The sequence below is a fragment of the Musa acuminata genome, chromosome BXJ1-7, assembly GCF_036884655.1.
Source record: "Musa acuminata AAA Group cultivar baxijiao chromosome BXJ1-7, Cavendish_Baxijiao_AAA, whole genome shotgun sequence".
Lineage (NCBI taxonomy): Eukaryota > Viridiplantae > Streptophyta > Magnoliopsida > Zingiberales > Musaceae > Musa > Musa acuminata.
The window spans coordinates 33,757,133-33,782,143 of NC_088333.1; the positions used below are offsets into that span (position 1 = coordinate 33,757,133).

A 25,011-nucleotide genomic window follows, 5' to 3' on the forward strand; every position below is an offset into this window, starting at 1 on the left:
ATTCTAAACTAAATAAAAAAAATACATCATGAAAAGCATCATGTAATTTCAAAATAAATTAGAGGGATTTTAATTACCTCATCATCGAAAGCCATTAAGGCGTAGTTTTCCTCGCCTTTGTTGACTTTCTCCTCGTCTTTGGAGGAGCTCGATTCATTCAAGATTGCTTCCTTCTTCTTGCGTTTAAAGCAAGTAGTTGCATTCTTTTTAAATTTATTTTTATTCTTTAATTATTGTTTCATGAACCTTTTAAGTTTCATTGTGATGAGTTCAAGTTCACCATCACTTGAGCTTATGCTCGAGTGGTCTTTAATTGTTCTAAGTACCAAATCCTTCATGTTCTTTGGAAAGTGGTTTTGTTCATTATGTTCATCATGTTCATCATGTGTATTGTGTACCATTTCATATGTCATCAATGAACCGATAAGTTCTTCAATTGAAAAAATATTTAAATCTTATGTTTCTTGTATTGCCGTTACTTTTGATTCCCAAGTTTTAGAAAGTGATATTAAGATTTTGTTAACGAGTTCAAAATTCGAAAAGCTTTTACCAAGTCGTTTTAGACTATTGACGATATTCGTAAAACGGGTATACATGTCTCCAATAGTCTCGCTAGGTTTTGTATAAAAAAGTTTAAAATCATGCATTAAAAGATTGATCTTCGAATCTTTTACTCTACTTGTGCCTTCGTGTGTGACTTCTAATGTGTGTCAAATCTCGAAAGTCATTTCGTAAGTATAAACCCGATTAAACTCATTTTTGTCTAAGGCGCAAAATAAGGCATTCACAGCCTTTGCATTTAGAGAAAAAGCCTTCTTCTCCAAATCATTCCAATGGTTCATTGGAAAAGAAGACTTTTGAAAATCATTTTCGACTACATTCTATAAATTGAGATTCAATGAAAACAAGAGAATTCTCATTCGAGTTTTCCAATATGTGTAGTTCGTCCCATTGAGAAAGGGAGGACGAATGAAAGAGTGACCCTCTTGAAAGCTGAAAAGAGTCATTTCAATTTGGGTGTTAAACCAAATATGAAAAACAAGGCTCTGATACCAATTGTTAGGAAAAGAGTCTGTTTCGACACGAAGAGGGGGTGTGAATTAGTGTAGCGGTAAAATAATGTCGGTTTAAAAACTTCGTTGCGTTAAAACCAGTTTCGTAAAGATATTAACTTGAAAGCATGTTCGTAAAAGAGTAGTGGATGTAAAGAGCAAGTAAAGAGGTTTGCAGTTAAAGTAAATTACATAAATAAAATGTAAACCAGATTTTAGAGTGGTTCGGTCGTCGTGACCTACATCCACTTCGCTGATTCCTCTTCTGTCGAGACCACGACATCCACTATTGGTCTTCCTTCAATAGGCAAAGACCAACCATCTTTTACACCCCTCTTCTACTTTTCTCAGGTTTAGGAGACAACCCTTACAAGCACTCACTCCTCTCTTACAGAATTCTAAACTTAGAGTGGAGGAGGGAATTTCTAAAGAGATTGCAACAACGTTTCTTCACTTTAAAACTCTCCATGCTTGTGTGTGTTAACTAGGGATGAGAGGGGTATTTATAGGCTTCAAGTTGATTCAAACTTGTGTTGGGCTGACAACCCATATTCAGCCCAATGTGGGCTTTATCAGCCCACACCCCCTCTTAATCTAACCCTAGATCAATATAAGGGGGGTGTGGTGGCTATATTTTGATGCGAAGGTGGCTGAGTTTTTTGGGCAGAAAAGGGCAGCAACGTAGAGATTTTCGCAGCAACAAAAAGGAGAAGAAAAAGGCAGAAAAATAAGTGAAAGAAAGGGAAGAAAACAAGGACAACACAGAAAGACTATTCTCAATCATCTAGTAGTGTTCTCATCTCAGGTTAGATCAAATCTACAATAGACTATTGCTGTAATTACTTGGGGAGGTTTTAGATATTGTGGACAGTGACGTGATCCTTATATCCTAGTTATTCTCTTGTGATTGTTGTTAGGGTTTAGGGCAAGAGATTGAGATTTGTATATTCATTATTCTCATAGTGGATTATCTCTAGTTTGCCCCGTGGTTTTTACTCTTCACATTGGAAGGGTTTTTCACGTATATCTTGGTGTTCTATTTGATTATAATTTCATTTAATTCCGTTGCATATCATGGCCTGCTAGTATTTGTTCATATACAAAAGTTATTCCGTTTTATATCCCATCAACTGGTATCAGAGTAAGGGTTTTGGTGATTTAATTTTTGTATTTGAACATGGAGGCCAGTAATGTTTCTCGCATGATTAGTTTGAATGAAAACAATTGGATGATATGGAAACCAAGAATGGAAGATCTCTTGTATTACAAAGATTTGTATGGACCTTTGCAAGGGGATAGTGCAAAACCCACAACTATGACAGATGATGAGTGGAAGAGGTTAGATCAAAAAACAATTAGGTTTATTCGATAGTGGCTTGATGATAGTATCTTTCACCATGTTTCTACTGAAATTTCTGCATATTCTCTTTGGAAAAAGTTAGAAAGTCTCTATGAAAGAAAAACAATTGGCAACAAAGCTTTTTGGTCAGAAAACTTGTGAACCTAAAATATAGAGAGGGTGCTTATATTGCTGAGCATTTGAATGAAATACAAAGTATTATTAACTAGTTATCCTCTATGAAAATATCTCTTGATGATGAATTATAGGCATTGTTACTTCTCAGTTCATTATCAGAAAGTTGGGAGACACTAGTGGTTTCCCTGAGTAATTCTGTGCTAGATGGTATTGTCACTATGAGTCAAGTAACAAGCAATTTGTTGAATGAGGAGTTGAGAAGAAAGAGTTCAGCAACATCTTAGAATGATTCATAGGCACTTATCTCAGATAACAAAGGAAGGTCAAAGTCTAAAAGCAGTTCACGCATAAGTAGGAGCAAGTCAAGATCAAGAAAAGATATTGTTTGCTATAACTGTGGTGAGAAAGGACATTACAAGAACTAATGTAAGTAACCTAAGAAGAGCAAGAAAAAAGGAAAAGAAGTGGAGTCTATAGAGTCAAAAGATAATTTCACAACTATAGTGTAGGGTGGTGATTATTTGATTTTGTCTCATTCTGATGATATTTTTTCTTGTGTGTGTCAGGATCTTGAATGGATGATTGACACAGGTGCTTCTTATCATGCTACACCACGGAGGGAGTTTTTTGCTACATATAGGTTTGGAAATTTTGGTGTTATCAAGATGGGCAACTATGGCATAGCAGACATCATAAGCATAGATGATATCCATTTAAAGACCAACCTTGGTTATAAGTTGGTGCTTAAGGATATGAGGCATGCGGTTGACTTGAGGCTGAATTTAATTTCAGTTGGAAGGCTAGATGATGAAGACTATGATAGTAGATTTCATAGAGGGTAATGGAAGCTCAATAAAGGTTCTCTTGTTATAACTAATGGAAAGAAATGTCATACTTTGTATAGGTTACAAGCTAAAGCTTATGGTGAGCAGTTAAATGCTACAGAAAAAGACTTCAGCATGGAGTTGTAGCATAGGCGACTGGGACACATGAACGAGAAGGGGTTGCAAGCTCTTTCCAAAATAAAGGTATTACCAAACCTCAGAGGTATACATCTGAACCCTTGTATTGATTGTTTGGCTAGTAAACAACATAGAGTTTCATTTGCTAGTCCTGCTTTATCTAGAAAAATGCATGCCTTAGACCATGTTTATACAGATGTATGTGGTCCTTTGAGGATAAAAACTCCCGGTGGATCTATTGATGTTCTTTGTATAAGTGGTGCACTTTATTTTGTCACTTTTATAGATGATTTTTCCAGGAAAGTTTGGGCCTATACTTTGAAGACCAAAGATCAGGTTATTAGTGTCTTCAAAGAGTTTCATGCCAGGGTTAAAAGGGAGATAGAAAAGTAATTGAGATGTATAAGATCAGATAATGGTGGTGAGTATACAGGATTATTTAATGATTATTGTAGGTCACATGAGATCCAACATGAGATGACAATTCCTAGTACACCTTAGCATAATGCAATTGCAGAGAGGATAAACCGCACCATCATGGAAAAGATCAGACGTATGCTTTCACAAGCCAAGCTACCCAAAAAGTTTTGGGATGAGCTTTGAGAACTACAGTTGATGTTATCAACTTATCACCATGTACAACCCTAGATGGTGATGTTGTAGAGCATGTATTGTCAGGGAAAGATGTTTCCTGTAGGTATTTGAGAGTGTTTGATTGTCGTGCATTTGCACATATTCTAAACAATGAGAGGTCCAAGCTGGATGGTAAATCTAAAGAATGTATTTTTCTTGGCTACTCACATGATCATTTTGGTTACAGGCTTTGGGATCTAGAAAAGCAGAAGGTGTTTAGAAGCAGAGACATAGTCTTTTTTTAGGATCAAACCTTTAAGGATTTGAAAAAGAAGGCACCAGCCAAAACTTCTACAGAAGGATTAGTAGATTGTGACCCAGTTACTCCTTCAGTATATCAAGGTGATAGGGGAGATGTGTAGGAAGATAGTGTAGAGCCTGATGCTGATCTACTTGGAGGACATATGGAGCAAGAAGAAGTTGGAGAGCAACTTCCAACATAACCGCAGTTGAGAAGATCTTATAGACAACGTCAACCTTCCAGAAGATACTCTATAGATGAATATGTGATGCTTACTGATGCAGGTGAACCAAAGAGTTACCAGGAAGCAGTTTAGGTAGAACTTATCACTTCGTATTTGCTCATGCTTAAAGAGAATAACGATAAGTTCAACGGATAGAACTTATCAGTTTAGGCTTGAATTCAAAAATATTGAATTCAAGTGTTTTTACCTTCTTATTATGTGGCATATAGATAGGGGGAGTTATGTTTAACTCCATCATCAATTGATTGTCATCATCAAAAAGGAAAAAATTGTTGAATCTCGGATTTTGATGATGAAGTCAATTGATGGGTTAATTGATCTAATCCATATTATTGAGTAAAGTGTGCAGGATTAACTACGATAGCTTGAAGACATAAAGCAAGTCTACCGAAGTCAAGTTCGATGGGTGTTCGAGAGTCCGCCGAAAGTCCGAAAAATCGTCCGAAGTGCAGTTGGAACCAACCGAGAAGGAATTAGGGACTTGCCGAAGTTTTCGGAAGTCCGCCGAAGAGATCGTCGGAGGTTCGCAGAGATCATCGAGAAGGTTCGACTACTTGCCAAAGACTTGCTGAACTCGCCACAAGACCGGGAGCCTGTTGGGAGTCCACCGGATGAAATCCAAGGGTGTATCGGAAGTCCGCCAAAAGTTCACCGGAAAGCTCGCCGGAAGGAAACTCGACGTTGTCGGTTAAAAACCTGCTTAGGACTATGTATTAATTTTATAGTTTGCATGTAATTAGGGTTAGGATTAAGGGTTAATCCTATAACCTGGTTAGGGGTCAATTGGGCCCTAATATAGACTAGTTTGGGCCAAATTAGGAGCCCAACCAATGACCCGTAAAGTCCGGCAGTGGCACCGCCGGACTGGGCGATGGCACCACCCAAAACCCGAGAGTTCCGGTGGTGGCACCGCTAGTACACTGTCAGTGTCAGACACTGATAGGCGGTGGCACCGCCAGCACCGGGAACCCAAAAGTAATTCAAATTTGGAGCCCAAATTTGAATCCTCTTGGGGCCTATAAATACCCCTCAATTCTCAGTAGAGACAACACCTTTTTGAGAAGTTAGAGATTGAGAAAAAGCTTTACCAAAGTCTTGTTTTCAATAGCTCAAGTGTTTACCTCCCTCTTTCTCTTTGAAAAATATGTAAGAGTGTGAACCACTTGTAAAAAGGTTGTAAGAGGGGTATTTGGTCCTTCCTCTTCAAAGTGATTTGCTAGTAGAAGTTGGAAGCCTCATCGAAGAAGGCTTCACAAGTGGATGTAGGTCATTTGACTGAACCACTTTACATTGTGGTGTTCCTTGAATGTATGAGTATTTAATTTTCTGAGCCACTTATCTTCTTAGCAACAAACTGTTCGGTTTTCTTCTCTCCACTCTTGACTTCCTTTACTCGAGCTATTTTAGCTAAGTCATCCTTCATCGAATCAAAATCTCCACACATTTACAAAATCGATTTCAAACTTACGAGTTTTAATCCACTGCACTAATTCACCCCCCACCCCCCTCCCCCCCCCGCTCTCTTAGTGCTGCTCCGATCCTAACACTTTTCTCAACATATAGATTAGATTAAATAATTTACCAATTGATTTCATCATCAAAATCTGAGATTCAACAGTATGCTATGCCCAAAATGATTGAAAATATGAATGCTATAGTATCATGAAGGTTATGACCAAAGTGATGTTGATTTGTTATCATGCATGAAGTGATGAAATTGTGTGTGTTATATTTTGTTAACTTGAAACTATGATGATGCATAATATATAAAATTTTGATATATTACATTTGATCACTATGATCAAAATTGTTTCACTTAAATTCAAAGGTTATGGTACCTTTTGAATTCAAGTTTGTCTTATCTCAATATGATATATAGATAGAGGGAGTTAAGGTTAACTCCGTCATCAATTAATTATCATCATAAAAAATGAGGAGATTGCTGAATCTTATATTTTGATTATGAAATCAATTGATGAATTAATGATCTAATTCATTTGTTAAGATAAGTAATGTAGGACTAAATACAATCATGAAAAAGATAAAGCAATTAAAGAAGAATCGAATGTTGGGCCGGAGTCGATGATTGGGCATCGGGGCTAGATGAATCGGGGGATACACCGAAGGATTGGATGATATAGTGAAAGCTCATCAGAAGTTCACTGGGAGTTCACCGAAAGCACATTGGAAGTTGCTGGGAGTTCACCGAAAGCTTGCTAAGAGTTCACTGAAAGCTCGTTGGTAGATCATCGGGAGTTTGCCGAAAGTTCACTGAGAGTTTGATTAAACAATTGATATACCAAACAACTTAGATTGCTTGTATCATAATTGTTTTAGCATTAACTATTATAGTTAGGATTTTAATTTGAGTTACTTTTAGGAAAAATCCTGCTAACTCAATTAGGGGTTAACTAGACCCAAAACAGGACTGATTTGGGCTGGCTGGATAGTTCATTCAGCCACTTGGAGCCACATCAAGCGGTGGCACTACTTATACTAGGCAATGAAACTGCTTGAGGCTCGGCCTCCTAGGTGGTCTGGGCAATAGTATTGCCTAGACTAGGCGGTGGTACCCCCGACAATTAATATTGCCAAGCAATGGTACTACCCTATCAGGTGGTGGGACCACTAAAGCCCAATCTCTAAGGCTTACTTAGACGGTGGTATCGCCCACTATCATCTGCAAGCAATGGTACCGCCCAATACTGGCGGTGGTACCGCCAATACCTCGAAAATATAGGATGAGACACTTTTTTGCTCCATTTTTGAAGCCATTGGGGCCTATAAATACCCCACTCTCTCCTGCATGAAAGAGCATGAAAGTATGAACAAAAGTCTTAAGATTTTGGGTTGTAAAAGTGTTAAAAAGGTACTAAGTGTCCTCCTTCTTTAGCTTTGTGATCATTCTAATAAAGGTGTGAGGCTTGTAAAGGTTGTCTCTATTGGGAACGAGTTGGCGCTAAGAGGGGGGGAGGTTTGAATTAGTGCAGAGGATAAAAACGTTGGTTTCAGAAAATTCTTTCATATATTGAAAACCAATCCCGGAAATATGCTTAACTTGCATGCATGTTCGTAAATGTATTGAAAGCATTAAGCAACTAAGGAGGCTTGCAGAAAGGTAAATTGCACAAAAGAAACGTAAACCATATTTTTATAGTGGTTCAATCGTCGTGATCTACATCCACTCCACCGATTCCTCGTTCGTCAAGGCCACCGGCATCCACTATCCATCTTCCTTTAATAGGCGAAGACCAACCACCTTTTACAACTCTTTCTCCTTTTACTAGGTTTAGGAGATAACCCTTACACCCTTACTTACTCCTCTGTCAAACTATTCTAACACTTAGAACTTTGAGAAGAGTTCACACACAATTAAAATAGAGTGAGTTCACACACTTAGAACTCTCTCAAACTTTGAGAAGAGTTGTGTGTTGTTTAACCAGGGATAAGAGGGGTATTTATAGGCTTTAAGTTGATTCAAACTTGGAGCCTAAAAAGGTCTCATCCCAAGTTTCTCGGGTATGGGAAGTACCATCACCTGTGTTGTGCAGTGTCACTACTAGTGTCAGTCTAACACTAACACTGCACTAGGCAGTACCACTGCCCAGTCTAGCGGTACCATCGCCTGACACCTGACACTGGGCAGTACCATCGCCCAAACTGATGGTACGACCACTTGATAGCCTCTTGGAGACTATGTTTGGGTGGTACCACCGCCTGACATAGTCTCGAAACTGTGCCACAACGGTGCCACCTCTTGGGTCACTATTTGGGCCTTTTCACTTGGCCCAACACAGTCCTTATATGGGCCCAACTAGTCTCTAATTAGGTTGGTCCAATTCCAATCTCAATTATATGCTAACTACGAATTCTAAGGCATACACTAAGCTAAATAAGTTCGATAAGTCAAGGTTTCTTCTAGTGAGCTTTTGGCGATCTTCCAACGAACTTTCGACGATCTCTCGACAATGTTCCAGCGAACTCCCGGTAAGCTCCTGGACTTTACGACAATCTTCTTGGCGAGTTCCAACGAGCTTCTTTGACAAGCTCCTGGACTGCTTGATCAGTTCCGGCAGAACTTTTGACAAACGTCCGTCCGGACTTCTGATGAACTCTCGAACTCCCAACAAAATCTCATTCTTGACTCCGAGACTTCATTTTGCTTTATGCCTTGCTATCATAGTTAATCCTGCACACATAAAACATACTTCGATCTAGACAATTATTACTAAGCATGAATCATATTGTTCGACATGTCATTGGTCTATCGACGCTTGGTCTGATTCTTCGGCACATCGTCCTCTCTTACGGCCTATTGCCCAATCGGCTAATTAACCTCTGCAACTACGATATCCTTGGCACAATATCCGCTCTTCTTAGCCCGATGCCCAAAACCATGGCCCAAAGCCTTCTATCGATACATCGATCGATCCTCCGACGCGACATCCAATCTTCTAACATATTTTTCTCCGGCCCAACATGATTCTTCCTACTTTAATTATCTCTTCCTGATCGAAGCTTCCAGTATTGTTCAAAATGTAGATTAAATCATAAATAGTACCAATTTATTTCATCATCAAAAGCAGAAAGAGTTTTAAGAGAGTAATTGGTCTTCGCTCATTGAAGGAAGACCGTTTATGTATGCCGGTGGCCTCGACGGAAGAGGAATCGGGAGTAGACATAGGTCACAATAATCGAACCACTATAAATTTGGTGTGTATTCACTTTTTGTTCTTCATTACTATTGTTCTTTGTTTTAACTGCTTATTACATTTACTTCAAGTAAAGCACACTTTCGATATCATTTCCGATACGGGTTTTATCGAAATGGTTTTTCTAAATCGTCGATGTTTTTATCATAAGTAATAATTCACCCCCTCTCTTAGTGCCAATTTTAGTCTTAACCATAGCCTATGTTATTGGTATTGAGATACTCAATGATAGATCTCAAGGATTGCTAGGATTGTCTTAGAAAGGATATATTAACCAAGTCTTGGAGAGATTTAATATCTAGCTTTGTTTAAAAAATGACACACCAATTATTAGAGGTGAAAAATGCAATCAAAACTAGTGTTTAAAAAATGACTTCGAAAAAAATCAAATGAAGGGTATTCCTTATGCATACATTGTTGAAATCTATTATGTGTTCAAACTTGTATAATACTATATATCAGTTTTGTTGAATCTCGGATTTTGATGATGAAGTCAATTGTTATTTGTTATCTAATCTATGTGTTGAGATAAGTGTGCAGGATTAACTACGATGAGAGTAAGACAAGCAGCAGGTGTTGCGCCGGAGTCAAGATCATGATCACGTTGGGAGTTCGAGAGTTCGACGGAAGTTCGGACGGTCGTCGGAGGTTCAGCGAGAACAGATCCGAGAAGTCCAGAAGCTTGCCAAGCGAAGCTCGTCGGAACTCGCCAAGTGGATCGTCGCAAAGTCCAGGAGTATGCCGGATGTCCGCAGAAGGATCACCGAGGGTTTATCGGATGATCGACGGAAGTTCGCCGGAAACTCGCCGGAAGAAGCGATTGACGCATCGGAGCAAAGCTGCAGAAGTTGTCTTAGAGTTAATCGTAGTTAGCATGATGATTAAGCTTGAAAATGGGAGGTGATCCCATTAGCTTAATCTTGGGGCAATTGGGCCCCTGAAAAGATTCAAATTGGGCCGAATGGAGCGAACCATTCGGACCCTGATTGCAGCCAGGAGGTGCAACCGCCAGGGCTGTGAGGTTGGGAGGTGCAACCGCCCCAGCCAGGAGGTGCAACCACCAGGGCTGTGAGGTTGGGAGGTGCAACCGCCCCAGCCAGGAGGTGCAACCGCCAGGGCTGCGAGGCTGGGAGGTGCAACCGCCCCAGCCAAGAGGTGCAACCGCCCAGAGCTCAGTCTTCGAGCTAGACTGGGCGGTGCAACCTCCTCTGTCAAGAGGTAGCACCGCCAGAGCTCAAGTTTCGAGCTCTGCTAGGCGATGCAACCACCGAGCTCAATCTTCGAGCTCTGGCAGAGAGGTGCATCAACCTGAGCTCAGTCTCGAGCTCTGCCAGGTGATGCAACCACCGAGCTCAGTCTTCGAGCTCTGGCAGAGAGGTGCATCAGCCTGAGCTCAGTTTCGAGCTCTGCCAGGTGATGCAACCACCGAGCTCAGACTTCGAGCTCTGCCAGGCGGTGCAACCACCGAGCTCAGTCTTCGAGCTCTGCCAGGTGATGCAACCATCGAGCTCAGTCTTCGAGCTCTGGCAGAGAGGAGCAATCGCCTGAGCTCAGTCTTCGAGCTCTGCCAGGCGGTGCCACCTCTCCAGTCAAGAGGTGCAACCGCCTGATCCCAGAATTCTGGGATTTGATCGATTTGATCGTTTTGAGCTCCAAATTTGAACTGGGTTGGGGCCTATAAATACCCCACCCATTCAGCACTGAAAAGATACAGACCTACACCGAAATCTTGATCTTTTCTGTGATTCTAATAGCTCAAAAGTGTTGTAAAGCCTTTAAGTCTCCTCCTTCTGTTCTTCAAGTTTTCAGTTGTAAAGTGAGGAGAGAAAGGTCTGTAAAGGTTGTCTCCTGAGCCTGTCAAAAGGAGAGAAATTGTAAAAGGGCTGTTTGGCCTTCGCCTATTGAAGGAAGGCCCCTAGTTGACGTCGGCAACCTCGTCGGTGGAGGAAGCCAAAAGTGGAGTAGGTCAAGGCTGACCGAACCACTCTAAATCTCTGGTTTACGTTTATTTTCGAGCACTTTATCATTACTGCAAACCTCCTTCATTACTACTGCTCTCTGCGCTTTCACGAACAAGTTCTAAGTGCTGTTCTTCCGAATCTGCATTCAGACGTAAATTCGTATTTTCATACATTACAGTTTACGTTTACGTTTGATTCTGCAGAACTGTCTTCCGTGCTTTTACGAACGAGCTTCTTTGCAGTTTACACTTACATTTTGATCCTATTGATAACTGCAAACTGTCCTCTACAATTTTACGAACGAGTTTCAACATTTAGACGTAAAACTGCATTCAGACGTAAATCGGCTTTCCTCGCTCAATCATCAGATCTCAGTTCACGTTTACGTCTTGATTTCAACTGCATACTGCCTTCTGCGAGTATACAAACAAGTTTCAAAGTTTAGACGTAAATCTGCGTCTAGACGTAAAACTGCGTTTAGACGTAAATCTGCGTTTAGACGTAAATCTGAGTTTAAGACGTAAATATGAGTTTAGACGTAAATCTGCGTTTAGACGTAAAACTGCGTTTAGACGTAAATCTGCGTTTAGACATAAATCTGCGTTTAGACGTAAAACTGCGTTTAGACGTAAATCTGAGTTTAGACGTAAACTGCGCTTAGACGCAAAACTGCGCTTAGACGCAATCTGCGCTTAGACGCAAACTGCACTTAGATACAAACTGAGAATTTGCTTTTGCATCATAATAGTTTTTGAACGAACGCAGCTTTTGGTTTTTAATCGCTGTAAGATTTCCGCTGCACTAATTCACCCCCCCCCCCCCTCTTAGTGCTCTCGATCCTAACAAGTTTTACAATTGTAATGTTAGGTAGATACCATAGCAACTTAATAATAGAATATTAGAAAGCTATAAAGAAAATAATGAGATATCTATAGGGGACAAAAAATTATATGCTCATATATAGGAGATTAGATCAGTTTGAAATAACAGAATATTTAGATGTTGATTTTGCAAATTGTCTCAACAGTAGGAAATCCACTCCATGATTTATATTCATGATAGTTGGAGAGGCAATTTCTTAGAAAAGTGTAAAGTAATTGCTTATTGCATCATTAACAATGGAAACTGAATTTGTAGCATACTTTGAGGTAACAAATCAAGTTTTATGACTATAAAATTTCATCTTAGGATTTGGTATGATCGACTCAATTGTCAAGCTACTGAAGATATTTTGTGATAACACCGCAGTAGTTTTCTCCTCTAAGAATAGCAAACACTATAGTACTTCCAAGTACATCGAAATAAAGTACTCGATAGTGAAAGAAAGAGTCTAGGAACAACAAGTGTCAATTGAAAACCTAAGTACCATCATAATGATTGTTGACATATTTACTAAAGCTTTATAATCTAAAATATTTAAAGAACATGTTCTTATAATAAGACTCATAAGTAAGCCAATATGGTGATGCATGTTTAGGTGAATGTTATTATTGATTTTTTTCTTGCTTAATTAAAATTATTTATTTCTACTATCTTGTTTATGCATATTATAGTTGAATATAAAAAGAAGATTGTCTTGATAAGACAAATTAGAGGGGGTCATTATAGCTATATTATAAAAAGCTAACAATATTATGGTACATAGAAGGGAGTATGATATTGATGATATACAACCGCTATGACTCGCTTTGATAGTTTGATTTAATATAGTATTATTATGCTTATTTAACTTATTGACTTATTTTTAAAATTCATGGCTATGTATAAAATACTTTTCAAAAATTTTAAAATCAAATTAGATGAAATTAATTTCAAATAAATTTTATTTTTATTTATTTTGATTTTAATTTTTTTATATCTTATCAATTACTAGTGCAAGTAGGAGAATGTTAGATTAGATAGCCCCAATTATTTGATAAGATATATTATATTATAAATCGATTGGATTATGATGAAAGTTATAATCAATAGAAAGGAAGTCGATATTAAGGTATGATTCCTTAAGAGATACTCTTGATGGGAGGAACTCTCATAATTACTTATCATAGACCCTCTACTTTTGCTTATATATAAAAAAGACTTCCCAATGATTAAACATGAAACTACACATGGTTACATGGTGTGTGACCTGATGATAAGAGTTCACTGAAAGCTCGTTGGTAGATCATCGGGAGTTTGCCGAAAGTTCACTGAGAGTTTGATTAAACAATTGATATGCCAAACAACTTAGATTGCTTGTATCTTAATTGTTTTAGCGTTAACTATTATAGTTAGAACTTTAATTTGAGTTACTTTTAGGAAAAATCCTGCTAACTCAATTAGGGGTTAACTAGATCCAAAACAGGACTGATTTGGGCTGGCTGGATAGTTCATTCAGCCACTTAGAACCACATCAGGCGGTGGCACTACCTATACTAGGCAATGAAACTGCTTGAGGCTTGGCCTCCTAGGTGGTCTGGGCAATAGTACTGCCTAAACAAGGCGGTGGTACCCCCGACAATTAATATTGCCAAGCAATGGTACTACCCTATCAGGTGGTGGGACCACTAAAGCCCAATCTCTAAGGCTTAGTTAGACGGTGGTATCGCCCACTATCATCTGCAGGCGGTGGTACCGCCTAATACTGGCGGTGGTACCACCAATACCTCGAAAATATGGGATGAGACATTTTTTGCTCCATTTTTGAAGCCATTGGGGCCTATAAATACCCCACTCTTTCCTGCATGAAAGAGCACGAAAGTGTGAACAAAAGTCTTAAGATTTTGGGTTGTAAAAGTGTTAAAGAGGTACTAAGTGTCCTCCTCCTTCTTTAGCTTTGTGATCATTCTAATAAAGGTGTGAGGCTTGTAAAGGTTGTCTCTATTGGGAACAAGTCGGCGCTAAGAGGGGGGGGGGGGGGGGTTTGAATTAGTACAACGGATAAAAACGTTGGTTTTAGAAAATTCTTTCATACATTGAAAACCAATCCCGAAAATATGCTTAACTTGCAAGCATGTTCGTAAACGTATTGAAAGCATTAAGCAACTAAGGAGGCTTGCAGTAAGGTAAATTGCACAAAAGAAACGCAAACCATATTTTTATAGTGGTTCAATCATCGTGATCTACATCCACTCCACCGATTCCTCGTTCATCGAGGCCACCGACATCCACTATCCATCTTCCTTTAATAGGCGAAGACTAACCACCTTTTACAACTCTTTCTCCTTTTACCAAGTTTAGGAGATAACCCTTACACCCTTACTTACTCCTCTCTCAAACTATTCTAACACTTAGAACTTTGAGAAGAGTTCACACACAATTAAAATAGAGTGAGTTCACACACTTAGAACTCTCTCAAACTTTGAGAAGAGTTGTGTGTTGTTTAACCAGGGATAAGAGGAGTATTTATAGGCTTTAAGTTGATTCAAACTTGGAGCCTAAAAAAGTCTTATACAAAGTTTCTCGGGTATAGGCAGTACCACCACCTGTGTTGTGCGGTGCCACTACTAGTGTTAGTCTAACACTAACACTGCACTAGGTAGTAACACTGCCCAGTCTGGTGGTACCATCGCTTGACACCTGACACTGGGCAGTACCATTGCCCAAACTGATGGTACCACCACTTGATAGCCTCTCGGAGATTGTGTTTGGGCAGTACCACGGCCTGACACAGTCTCGGAACTGTGCCACGACGGTGCCACCTCTTGGGTTACTATTTGGGCCTTTTCACTTGGCCCAACACAGTCCTTATATGGGCCCAACTAGTCTCTAATTGGGTTGGTCCAATTCCAATCCCAATTATGTGCTAACTACGAATTCTAAGGCATACACTAAGCTAAATAAGTTCGATAAGTCAAGGTTTCTTCCGGCGAGCTTTTGGCGATCTTTCAACGAACTTTCGACGATTTCTCGATATTGTTCCAGCGAACTCCAAGTAAGCTCCTAGACTTTACGACAATCTTCTTGGCGAGTTCCAATGAGCTTCTTTGGCAAGCTCCTGGACTGCTTGATCAATTCCGGCAGAACTTTTTACAAACGTCCATCCGGACTTCCGATGAACTCTCGAACTCCCAACAAAATCTCATTCTCAACTCCGAGACTTCATTTTGCTTTATGCCTTACTATCGTAGTTAATCCTGCATACATAAAACATACTTCGATCTAGACAATTATTACTAAGCATGAATCATATTGTTCGGCATGTCATTGGTCTATCGACGCTTAGTCTGATTCTTCGGCACATCGTCCTCTCTTACGGCCTATTGCCCAATCGACTAATTGCCCTCTGCAACTCCAATATCCTTGGCACAATATCTGCTCTTCTTAGCCCGATGCCCGAAACCATGGCCCAAAGCCTTCTGTCGTTACATCGACCGATCCTCCGATGCGACATCCAATCTTCTGACATATTTTTCTCCGGCCCAACATGATTCTTCCTACTTTAATTATCTTTCTCTGATCGAAGCTTCTTGTGTTGTTCAAAATGTAAATTAAATCATGAATACTATCAATTTATTTCATCATCAAAAGGAGAAAGAGTTTTAAGAGAGTAATTGGTCTTCGCTCATTGAAGGAAGACCGTTAATGTATGCCGGTGGCCTCGACGGAAGAGGAATCAGGAGTAGACATAGGTCACAATAATCGAACCACTATAAATTTGGTGTGTGCTCACTTTTTGTTCTTCATTACTATTGTTCTCTATTTTAACTGCTTATTACATTTACTTCAAGTAAAGCACACTTTCGATATCATTTCCGATACGGGTTTTATCGAAATGGTTTTTCTAAATCGTCGATGCTTTTATCATAAGCACTAATTCACCCCCTCTCTTAGTGCCGATTTTAGTCTTAACCATAGCCTATGTTATTGGTATTGAGATACTCAATGATAGATCTCAAGGATTGCTAGGATTGTCTCAAAAAGGATATATTAACCAAGTCTTGGAGAGATTTAATATCCAGCTTTGTTCAGCTAATGATACACCAATTATTAGAGGTAAAAAATTGCAATCAAAACTAGTGTTTAAAAAATGACTTCGAAAAAAATCGAACGAAGGGTATTCCTTATGTATACACAGTTGAAAATCTATTATGTGCTCAAACTTGTATAAAGTAATATATCAGTTTTACAATTGTAATGTTAAGTAGATACCATAGCAACTTAATAATAGAATATTATAAAGTTACAAAGAAAATAATGAGATATCTATATGGGATAAAAAATTATATGCTCATATACAAGAGATTAGATCAGTTTGAAATGATAGAATATTTAGATGTTGATTTTGCAAATTGTCTCAACAGTAGGAAATCCACTCCATGATTTATATTCATGATAGTAGGAGAGGCAATTTCTTAGAAAAGTGTAAAGTAATTGCTTATTGCATCATTAACAATGGAAACTAAATTTATAGCATACTTTGAGGTAACAAATCAAGTTTTATGACTATGAAATTTCATCTTAGGACTTGGTATGATCAACTCAATTGTCAAGCTACTGAAAATATTTTATGATAACACCGCAGTAGTTTTCTTCTCTAAGAATAGCAAATACTATAGTACTTCCAAGTACATCGAGATAAAGTACTCGATAGTGAAAGAAAGAGTCTAGGAACAACAAGTGTCAATTGAAAACCTAAGTACCATCATAATGATTGTTGACATATTTACTAAAGCTTTATAATCTAAAATATTTAAAGAACAGGTTCTTAGAATAAGACTCGTAAGTAAACCAATATGGTGATGCATGTTTAGGTGAATGTTATTATTGATTTTTTTCTTGCTTAATTAAAATTATTTATTTCTACTATCATGTTTATGCATATTATAGTTGAATATAAAAAGAAGATTGTCTTGATAAGACAAATTAGAGGGGTAATTATAGCTATATTATAAAAAGCTAACAATATTATGGTACATAGAAGGGAGTATGATATTGATGATATACAACCGCTATGACTCGCTTTGATAGTTTGATTTAATATAGTATTATTATACTTATTTAACTTATTGACTTATTTTTAAAATTCATGGCTATGTATAAAATACTTTTCAAAATTTTTAAAATCAAATTAGATGAAATTAATATCAAATAATTTTTTTTATTTTATTTTGATTTTAAATTTTTTTATATCTTATCAATTACTAGTGCAAGTGGGAGAATATTAGATTATATAGCCCTAATTATTTGATAAGATATATTATAAATCGATTGGATTATGATGAAAGTTATAATCAATAGAAAGGAAGTCGATATTAAGGTAGGATTCCTTAAGAGATACTCTTGATGAGAGGAACTCTCATAATTACTTATCATAGACTCTCTACTTGCGCTTATATATAAAAAAGACTTCCCAAGGATTAAACATGAAACTACACATGGTTACACGGTGTGTGACCTGATGATATGGGATGTATCGTGATATTGAGAGATTACGGTTCCTCTCTCATCCTCCTTGTCTTTAATCTATCAATTTAAATAGTCTTGTGAAAATATAGGAAGAGAAGAGGAGAGTCTAGTTCTCCTTACAGATAAATAGAGGTTTTCGGATCCGATGGTGCCTTTACAAATCTAATCAAATTCTTTTCATATGACATTGAAAGGTATGTATCGTAAATCCAATATATCGTTATTTGATTCCAATCAAAGTATTTTCGTATTACAAATAATATATTACAGATTTTATATTTACAGTTACTTCCAGTCCTGAAACCAAGGATACTTGCGAACGCCATTGCATGGTGTTATCTTCTCCATGTCGAAGCCACAGGATGATGAGCAAGTTGCCCGGTCGGTGCACTGCCGTAGCTTGTTGTTTTGCGTAAGAAAAGAAGATGGGGTAACAAGGCTGCTTCAACTCATTCAGAGTTGCAGTTAGGCCAGGGATCAGATTCTTTGCATGTCACAAACCGACTCATCTCTTCATCATGTATGCGTACCAATAATCTACTTGGGGCGGTTGCCTACCCTAGTTAATATAGTCATCGAAATAGCTGGGAGTGGTGGGCACTGGAGTGACTGCAGTGTGCTGTTTGTTTGGCTACTCCCTTGCTGCGTTTGGCAAGTTGGTGGAGGGTTGAGCAGTATATATACTGTGAGTTCCTGTAAAGAAGATGAGGCAAGAGGTATAGAGAGGGATAAGAGCAGAATCGAGAGTCACAATGTGCATTGCTGCATGGCTGTGGCAGTCTCACCCTGTCTACCCACTTCTCCTTCTGCTCAATAGAGATGAGTTCCATGATAGGTATGATCAAAACCTTTCACTAAGTTTGCTTCAATCATTGTATTATCGTTCCATGAATTCATATGATCTCTCGTCTGGATCAATGTGGACATGGTCTTTAGTCACTGCATCAAACCTGATTCATTTTCAACTCCTCCATATAGGCTTCACAAGTTTCAAATCTCCATATGTTGCACTGCCTGTTGGTATATACAAGATTGTTGATGGTGATTAGTTCCAGTATATATCATTGTCATCTCCTTCATAAATGCTTGCAAAAATTGAAATTTGCATATGCAATTGATAGTATCAACATGTATCATGTTGGATCTCACTGGATGGCAGGCCTACTAAACCAGTAGCATGGTGGGGAGATGGATTTCAGAAGATACTGGGAGGGAGAGATGGGTTAGCTGGTGGGACTTGGCTGGGGTGCACAAAGGATGGAAGGCTGGCTTTTTTGACTAATGTGTTGGAGCCTGACCTTCTCTCCGGTGCAAAGAGCAGAGGAGAATTGCCTCTCAGGTTCCTGCAGGTTCTGTATCTTTATGATCTTGACATTGATATCTTCCGTTCATTCATTTGTTGGAAACATCTTCTCTGTTTAGTTGGAAACTTGGCAATCTTCTTTGCCATGACAAGAAAAACATAATGCTTCCAAACATAAAAATATCGAACATGGCATTTATGTAATCATCACCTGCTATTATTCTTTGTTCATATTACTTTGTTTTTTTCATTTGTTTCAAATGCATGATACACATTTGTTTCTACAGAATTCCATTTTGATTGTGCTTTCTCATAACCTAGTAAACATGAAAATTTTCCATTTATCCTATCTACACTTTAAACATGAAAATTGGTATTTACTGCAAGTACGGCTTAACGTGTGTTAATTCATAAACCGCTGTCTTAGCATATGTTTTGAACATGTTATCTTGTGCTCATTATGTAAAGCTTTTCTTGAGTTCCTGAGATGTGTAATATTTTAGATATGTGCAGAGCTAGTACTCTAAATTAAAGGTAACAATAAACTTTTGTTAAGAAAACTTATGTTGCACTTTGGTCCTTTTGGTTTCATTGGATGGTTATATCTGTGTGAATGGTCATGTTGATTACCCTTGTTGTGATAACTTAAGCTATCTGCTATTGTATGTTTGGCATGGATGCTTACCTTTTTCAGGTGGTCACTGGACTCTGTTTGTAAGATGTAATTGTCCATATGTGCTTAAGAGTATTACATAGTTGTTAACTTTGATTTCTTTTGCTGATAGATACATTGTATCTTTTCGCCAGCTCACATGCACAATAATGCATTTGATTTTAATCACAGAATTAGATAAGAGTTTGTAAGTTTGCATCTCTGTGAAGGTTCTGCATTATTCTCTTTTGGCATTGGGTTTTCATTTCAGGATAGACAGAGCCCTGTGGAATTTGCAGAGGATCTGGTAAAGGAAGCAAATGAATACAATGGTTTCAACCTCATAGTAGCTGATACTTCTTCCAAACTCATGGTTTATGTGTCCAATCGACCTAAGGGAGAGCCTGTTTCTGTTCAAGTGGTCTCCCCAGGTCTTCATGTGCTCTCCAATGCAAAGTTGGACTCTCCTTGGCCTAAGGTAAGCAAGTAATCATAAAGAGTTCTGATTCCAATTCCTGAATGGTTTAGCAGATGACATAATTTGTGTTTTGATGATTATATTCATCCAGAATATGTTTGTAATGTTCTTCACTGATGCTAATGTCCTTTCCCTTGCTATTTTAGTTGGATCTTTACTAATCGTACAGTTTTGGTTTCCTGTATTGACAAATAGTACATCACAACAGTTCATGCAATTAAAGTGGCACATAATGGTAAAAATATAAAACATGTTGCCTGCCGTAATACTTGATTTGATATCAGGTATCGAGCAAGTACTAAATTGATGACACTGATTCCTATTGAGTTGCTTGGAAGACCAACTCACCTTGGTCACCTTTAACAAAGTTTTGATGCAAAAACATAAAAAGGAGGAAGGAAAGAAACCAAGAAACAAGTTACGCATTGTATACTTTGTCATGCAGTTACATGCATATTTACTTAATATGTAATCTGCTATAATTTGGGAAGTTCTATGTCATGTCCTTTCTGTTGAAACCATACTTCTTCACTCTAGAGTAGATCAGTAAACCTACATTAGGTTTATTGAAAACTTATCTTGAAAGCGGCAGCTTAAACATATGGAAACTATTATTCAGTAGCACTATTAGCTTCTCTGTTTGGCAAACCTCATCAGTGATTGAAGAACCTTGAGATTTTGGTAATAGGAAAGTAAACAAAGTGATAAGATCACAATGAAAAGAGAAAGCCATCACTGAGATTGTCATTCTTATGAACATAAAATTCACAAGAAATAGAAGGCACCAACAAGTGGTTGAATGACAAGAAAGCCATCACTGACATTATGTCTATGAATCCTATACGTTTCTCATGCTTCATACAAAGTGGAGCAAAACTACTTAGTTCATCTTCATTCTCGTGCAGGCGCAGCGCCTTGGCACAAGTTTCATGGACATAATTCTGAAGCATGGAGATGAAGAAATCTCGCAAGAGGACATGGTCGAAGAGCTGATGTTTGACACTACAAAGGCTAATAGAGAAAAGCTGCCTAACACCGGCTGTGATCCTAATTGGGAACTCAATTTAAGCTCTGTTTTTGTAGGAGTTGAGACCGAATTAGTAATCATTGAATCCAAACATCTTCCATATGATAATTTTCTTTGAACCAAAACACATATAACTAGTCTTTTTCTTTGATCCATACAGGGGCGATATGGAACGCGAAGCACTGCTGCTTTATCTGTAAAGACTACTGGAAATGTAAGCTTCTATGAGAAGTACTTGGAGAATGGAGTGTGGAAGGAGCACACTGTTGCTTACAATATAGAGAAGGGACAGTGAGTAGAGTTGCATCTGAGAATAATTGTGTTAAAGGACAGACACCGTTGTCCCAATTGTTGCCTTCTACATGAAATCTGAATGCAAAGGATTTATTTCCTTGTAACATAAGTTTGTGTCGCTCCACTGATATGTAATCTCGGAACATCACAAACATAAGGATGGATATATATATATATATATATATATATATATATATATATATATATATATATATATATATATTCTTTCATAAGAGGCAATTTCTTATATTTAGTTGGCAAATAATGTTGAAAGTCTTTTCACAATTTAAGGAGGTCCTTTGGAGATAATACAAATGTAGCAATTTGGGAATCACACTCATTGGATATATGTTCAATTTAGGTTGACAAAAAGAATAAGAGACCAAAAACTATCACAAAACTAAAGAAAATAAAGAGTCAAACTTAAATAAAATGGTACGAGTGAAAGAATATTCTCCCTGATAATTACTTTTATGTCTTTTTCAAGCCCCAGAAAAGTTGAGTGGGAATCACATCTTTCATCATCTTATCTCTGTCTAAAAAAAAATCAATAAATTAACAAAATATGCTAGAACTACATTCATTATATTTTTATAAATTAATATGTGAGACTAAATCAAGATATTATAATCCCCTCATTAAGATCTTGACATAGTCCGAATCAAATCCACCTAAGCATAATTTTTTAGATTGCAAATTCATTATATGATTTGATGACATAATTAACCTATTAGTTTTTCAAATCTAAATTACTGGATCAAAATATCTAAATCCAAATTAACGATAATAGAATCATCAGACTCATATCAATTCAATTCTTACTCATTTTTTATATAGGACTACACCAATAAAATTTTTTTATTCTTCCACAAAACAAATTATACAAAATTTTATCCAAAAAATAGTAATAATTTTTTTTAGACTATATTGGAGATGAGAAGAGATGCGATCCCAAGATTCTACTATTATGATGAAAAAAGAATTCGTTAAGAAATCCTCAAGTCTTTTCTTTGTTTTTCAATAAAAAAATTATATAATAAATTAATAAAAAACAGTGATTTTTCCTAAAAGAATCGTGGATTTGGTTGTGTGGGTCCCCGTCAGAGTTCAGCCGTAGGTCGGGCTTCCATCGTTCTGCCTCGTTCCGCCACCGGAACCGTTTGATCAAACTTGTCCCCACGCCCCCGCGCCGCGGGCGTTCCTTCTCCCATGACCTGATCGCTCCTCTTCTGCCTCTTCCGTCCCTCCCTACCGCCCCGCGAAGTTGTGCTCTCAAGGTGAGGAATTCTTTCTTGTCACTCTGCTGTTTTTCGGGTTGTTTATGACGGATCTGATGGCTTCTGTTGTAGGTCTCTCCATGAAACGGGTAAAATCAAAGGCGGATGCCTCCAAGAAGGCCGATAACAAGTGAGGATCTCTTCTTGTCCTTTCTGCTTTGGCTGGTGGATCGATCGGTGTTTTAGGAGTTAGGAAGTCCTTTTGGGACCTGGTTGTACTTCTATGTTTTGTTTTCTCAAGGCTTTCAGCGAAGAAGGGATCGGAACGGGCGAGTAAGAAGCCGAGGAAATTGAAGGCCGCCAAGGATCCCAACAAGCCTAAGAGGCCTCCCAGTGCCTTCTTTGTCTTCATGTGGGTACTTCTGTCCGTTGTTTGGCTTCTATGATTGATTGTTTGATTTACGTTGTTTTGCTGGTTTGAAATGGCAGGGAAGAGTTCCGGAAGTCTTTCAAGGAAAAGAACCCGAATAATAAGTCGGTCTCTGTGGTAAACTCCTCTATGTTCTCTACCGATCCATCTGTTCTAGTATGTCAATTTTCATCATAAAAGAAAAGATTTGATCTCAATTTTTTTGATCAAATAGGTTGGTAAAGCTGGTGGGGATAAGTGGAAGTCCATGTCAGAAGATGTACGCGATCACCACAGCTTGCCCCTTTTTAGATCAATGGTCCTGTTGAAAGCTTTGATCTAAATAAAGATGATCTTTTTTTTGTGGTTAATTACAGGAGAAGGTTCCCTATGTGACCAAAGCAGCTAAGTTAAAGACGGAGTACGCGAAGAAGTTAGCTACATACAATAATAACCAGGTCCAGTTCCCACATCTACCTGTTTGCCTTGGTTCAACCTTTTCACATATCAGTTAGCTAACTATTGATTCTCTTGATGGCTATTCGAGTAGTCTGGCGGAGGGAGTTATGCGGCTGGTGATGAAGACGAGTCTGACAAATCCAAGTCTGAGGTGAATGATGATGAAGAGGAAGAAGAGGGAAGTGAAGAGGCTTGTGTGATTGTCAAAATAGTTCCATAGATTGTTAAGTTGCAGTGGGAAAAGGTGCTAACCTTTTTATCTTTGTTTTGTTAAACAGGAAGAGGAGGAAGATGACTGAGAGAACTATGAGAAAAAGTGCAGTTGAAGGGGCAGAGTTGTTGAAGTAAGTTTGGCATACCACTGTCTTCTGTGATGGCTGAACCATTACTTGGCTGTTGAACGACATGTACTTACTTTCATCTACCTAAAAAAAAGTTAATGCCACTTGGGGTTAGTTCATCTGTTATTCATGGATGGCATATTTTGGGTGCATGAACATGGTTTTAGTGGTATTAGTTGCCCCACCTCAAAGGAATGCTATTATGATATATTTATTGACAAGAAGGAAATAGGTCGTGGTTATCAGTTTAGTTAGTCGTGATCTGTGAAAATGATAACTGTTCTTGACATTGCTAGTTGAGATATGCGCCAAACTCTTTACCATTTGATATGTTTGGCCCATAGGCTTTGAAGGCTTGCATTTTCTGTCCATTCTTAACGTGTTTTGTTTTATGTTTCTCCACCCTTAAGCTTTTTAATTCTTACAATCTATTGCATGACCCAATATGAGATGTGGACTGATAACTCCAAGGGATTATTACTATTTCAGACAAGGCCAGCAGAAAACATTGTGCTTTGCCTACTTGATTTACCAATTTGTGTTGATCGAGCATTTGAGTTCTAGAGATCAATTGCATGATACCATCTGCCTACCGTAGAACATGGTGAGTCGTTCCGGTATGTCTTGAGCTAGGGTACTCCCCGGTCAGGAGTTGTATGATTACAGTAGAATTAGGTTTATCATGTTGCTGTTTTCTGAGATGAGTATTATCTTACTCAGCTGGGCTTCATCGTTAAGGTTGTTCTCTGTGCTGTCTTATGATGCTTTATCTGTATAGTTCATTTTTAATGCACGCGAATGACATTTGTATGCATGCGACTGATGGACACCGGGAAAAATTGTCTTTATCAAGAAAAGGTTTATGTGATTGATTGATAGAGGATGAAGTGGGAATCAGCTTTGTTCCTGTGGTTTCATTTTCGCACTTTTTCAGCTTTTGTAGATTGTTATTGAGTTAAAATTTATTTTGTTTTATTAATCTTTTGTTGATTTTCCTGATAAAACGTTTCCATGTAAATAAAGTATTGAACGGATTCTTTTAACTCGAACCGTCGTCACGTAAGAGGTAGTATAATAACCTTATATAGTAATCATGATTCAATTATGTAATTTTTTTTATAATATTATATTTTAATATTAAAGAAAAAAATAAAAGATGTAA

The 25,011-nt window shown here is 38.0% G+C and overlaps 2 protein-coding genes across 7 annotated transcripts; both read left to right on the plus strand.

Annotated features, from left to right (window-relative positions):
• Positions 1 to 18,287: 18,287 nt before the first annotated feature.
• LOC135679980 (uncharacterized) lies at positions 18,288 to 21,557 on the plus strand. The gene is made up of 5 exons (XM_065193957.1): positions 18,288 to 18,504; positions 18,829 to 19,018; positions 19,896 to 20,102; positions 21,008 to 21,202; positions 21,290 to 21,557. Exons 1-5 carry the CDS (start codon positions 18,422 to 18,424, stop codon positions 21,422 to 21,424), a joined length of 810 nt encoding a protein of 269 aa, XP_065050029.1. The 5' UTR covers positions 18,288 to 18,421; the 3' UTR covers positions 21,425 to 21,557.
• A 970-nt stretch (positions 21,558 to 22,527) lies between these two features.
• LOC135679075 (HMG1/2-like protein) lies at positions 22,528 to 23,963 on the plus strand. Of its 6 annotated transcripts, none has more exons than XM_065192473.1 (8): positions 22,537 to 22,700; positions 22,773 to 22,830; positions 22,942 to 23,052; positions 23,130 to 23,187; positions 23,285 to 23,329; positions 23,427 to 23,507; positions 23,600 to 23,704; positions 23,787 to 23,963. In XM_065192473.1, exons 2-8 carry the CDS (start codon positions 22,781 to 22,783, stop codon positions 23,805 to 23,807), a joined length of 471 nt encoding a protein of 156 aa, XP_065048545.1. In that variant the 5' UTR covers positions 22,537 to 22,700; positions 22,773 to 22,780; the 3' UTR covers positions 23,808 to 23,963. The 6 variants fall into 6 exon arrangements, with proteins under 6 accessions (XP_065048549.1, XP_065048545.1, XP_065048548.1 ...); XM_065192476.1 differs by having other exon boundaries at positions 23,600 to 23,686; positions 23,786 to 23,963; XM_065192474.1 differs by having other exon boundaries at positions 22,538 to 22,700; positions 23,600 to 23,690; positions 23,791 to 23,963.
• Positions 23,964 to 25,011: the final 1,048 nt, after the last annotated feature.

What these genes read in the sequence shown, in the direction of transcription:
- LOC135679980 (XM_065193957.1), top strand. Translation starts at nt 18,422, where the DNA reads ATGTGCATTGCTGCATGGCTGTGGCAGTCTCACCCTGTCTACCCACTT. An exon ending in AGAGATGAGTTCCATGATAG is followed by an intron (nt 18,505 to 18,828) that starts GTATGATCAAAA and finishes ACTGGATGGCAG; the next exon opens with GCCTACTAAACCAGTAGCAT. An exon ending in TGGACTCTCCTTGGCCTAAG is followed by an intron (nt 20,103 to 21,007) that starts GTAAGCAAGTAA and finishes ATTCTCGTGCAG; the next exon opens with GCGCAGCGCCTTGGCACAAG.
- LOC135679075 (XM_065192472.1), top strand. Translation starts at nt 22,781, where the DNA reads ATGAAACGGGTAAAATCAAAGGCGGATGCCTCCAAGAAGGCCGATAAC. An exon ending in AGTGCCTTCTTTGTCTTCAT is followed by an intron (nt 23,053 to 23,129) that starts GTGGGTACTTCT and finishes TTGAAATGGCAG; the next exon opens with GGAAGAGTTCCGGAAGTCTT. An exon ending in GGAAGTCCATGTCAGAAGAT is followed by an intron (nt 23,330 to 23,426) that starts GTACGCGATCAC and finishes GGTTAATTACAG; the next exon opens with GAGAAGGTTCCCTATGTGAC.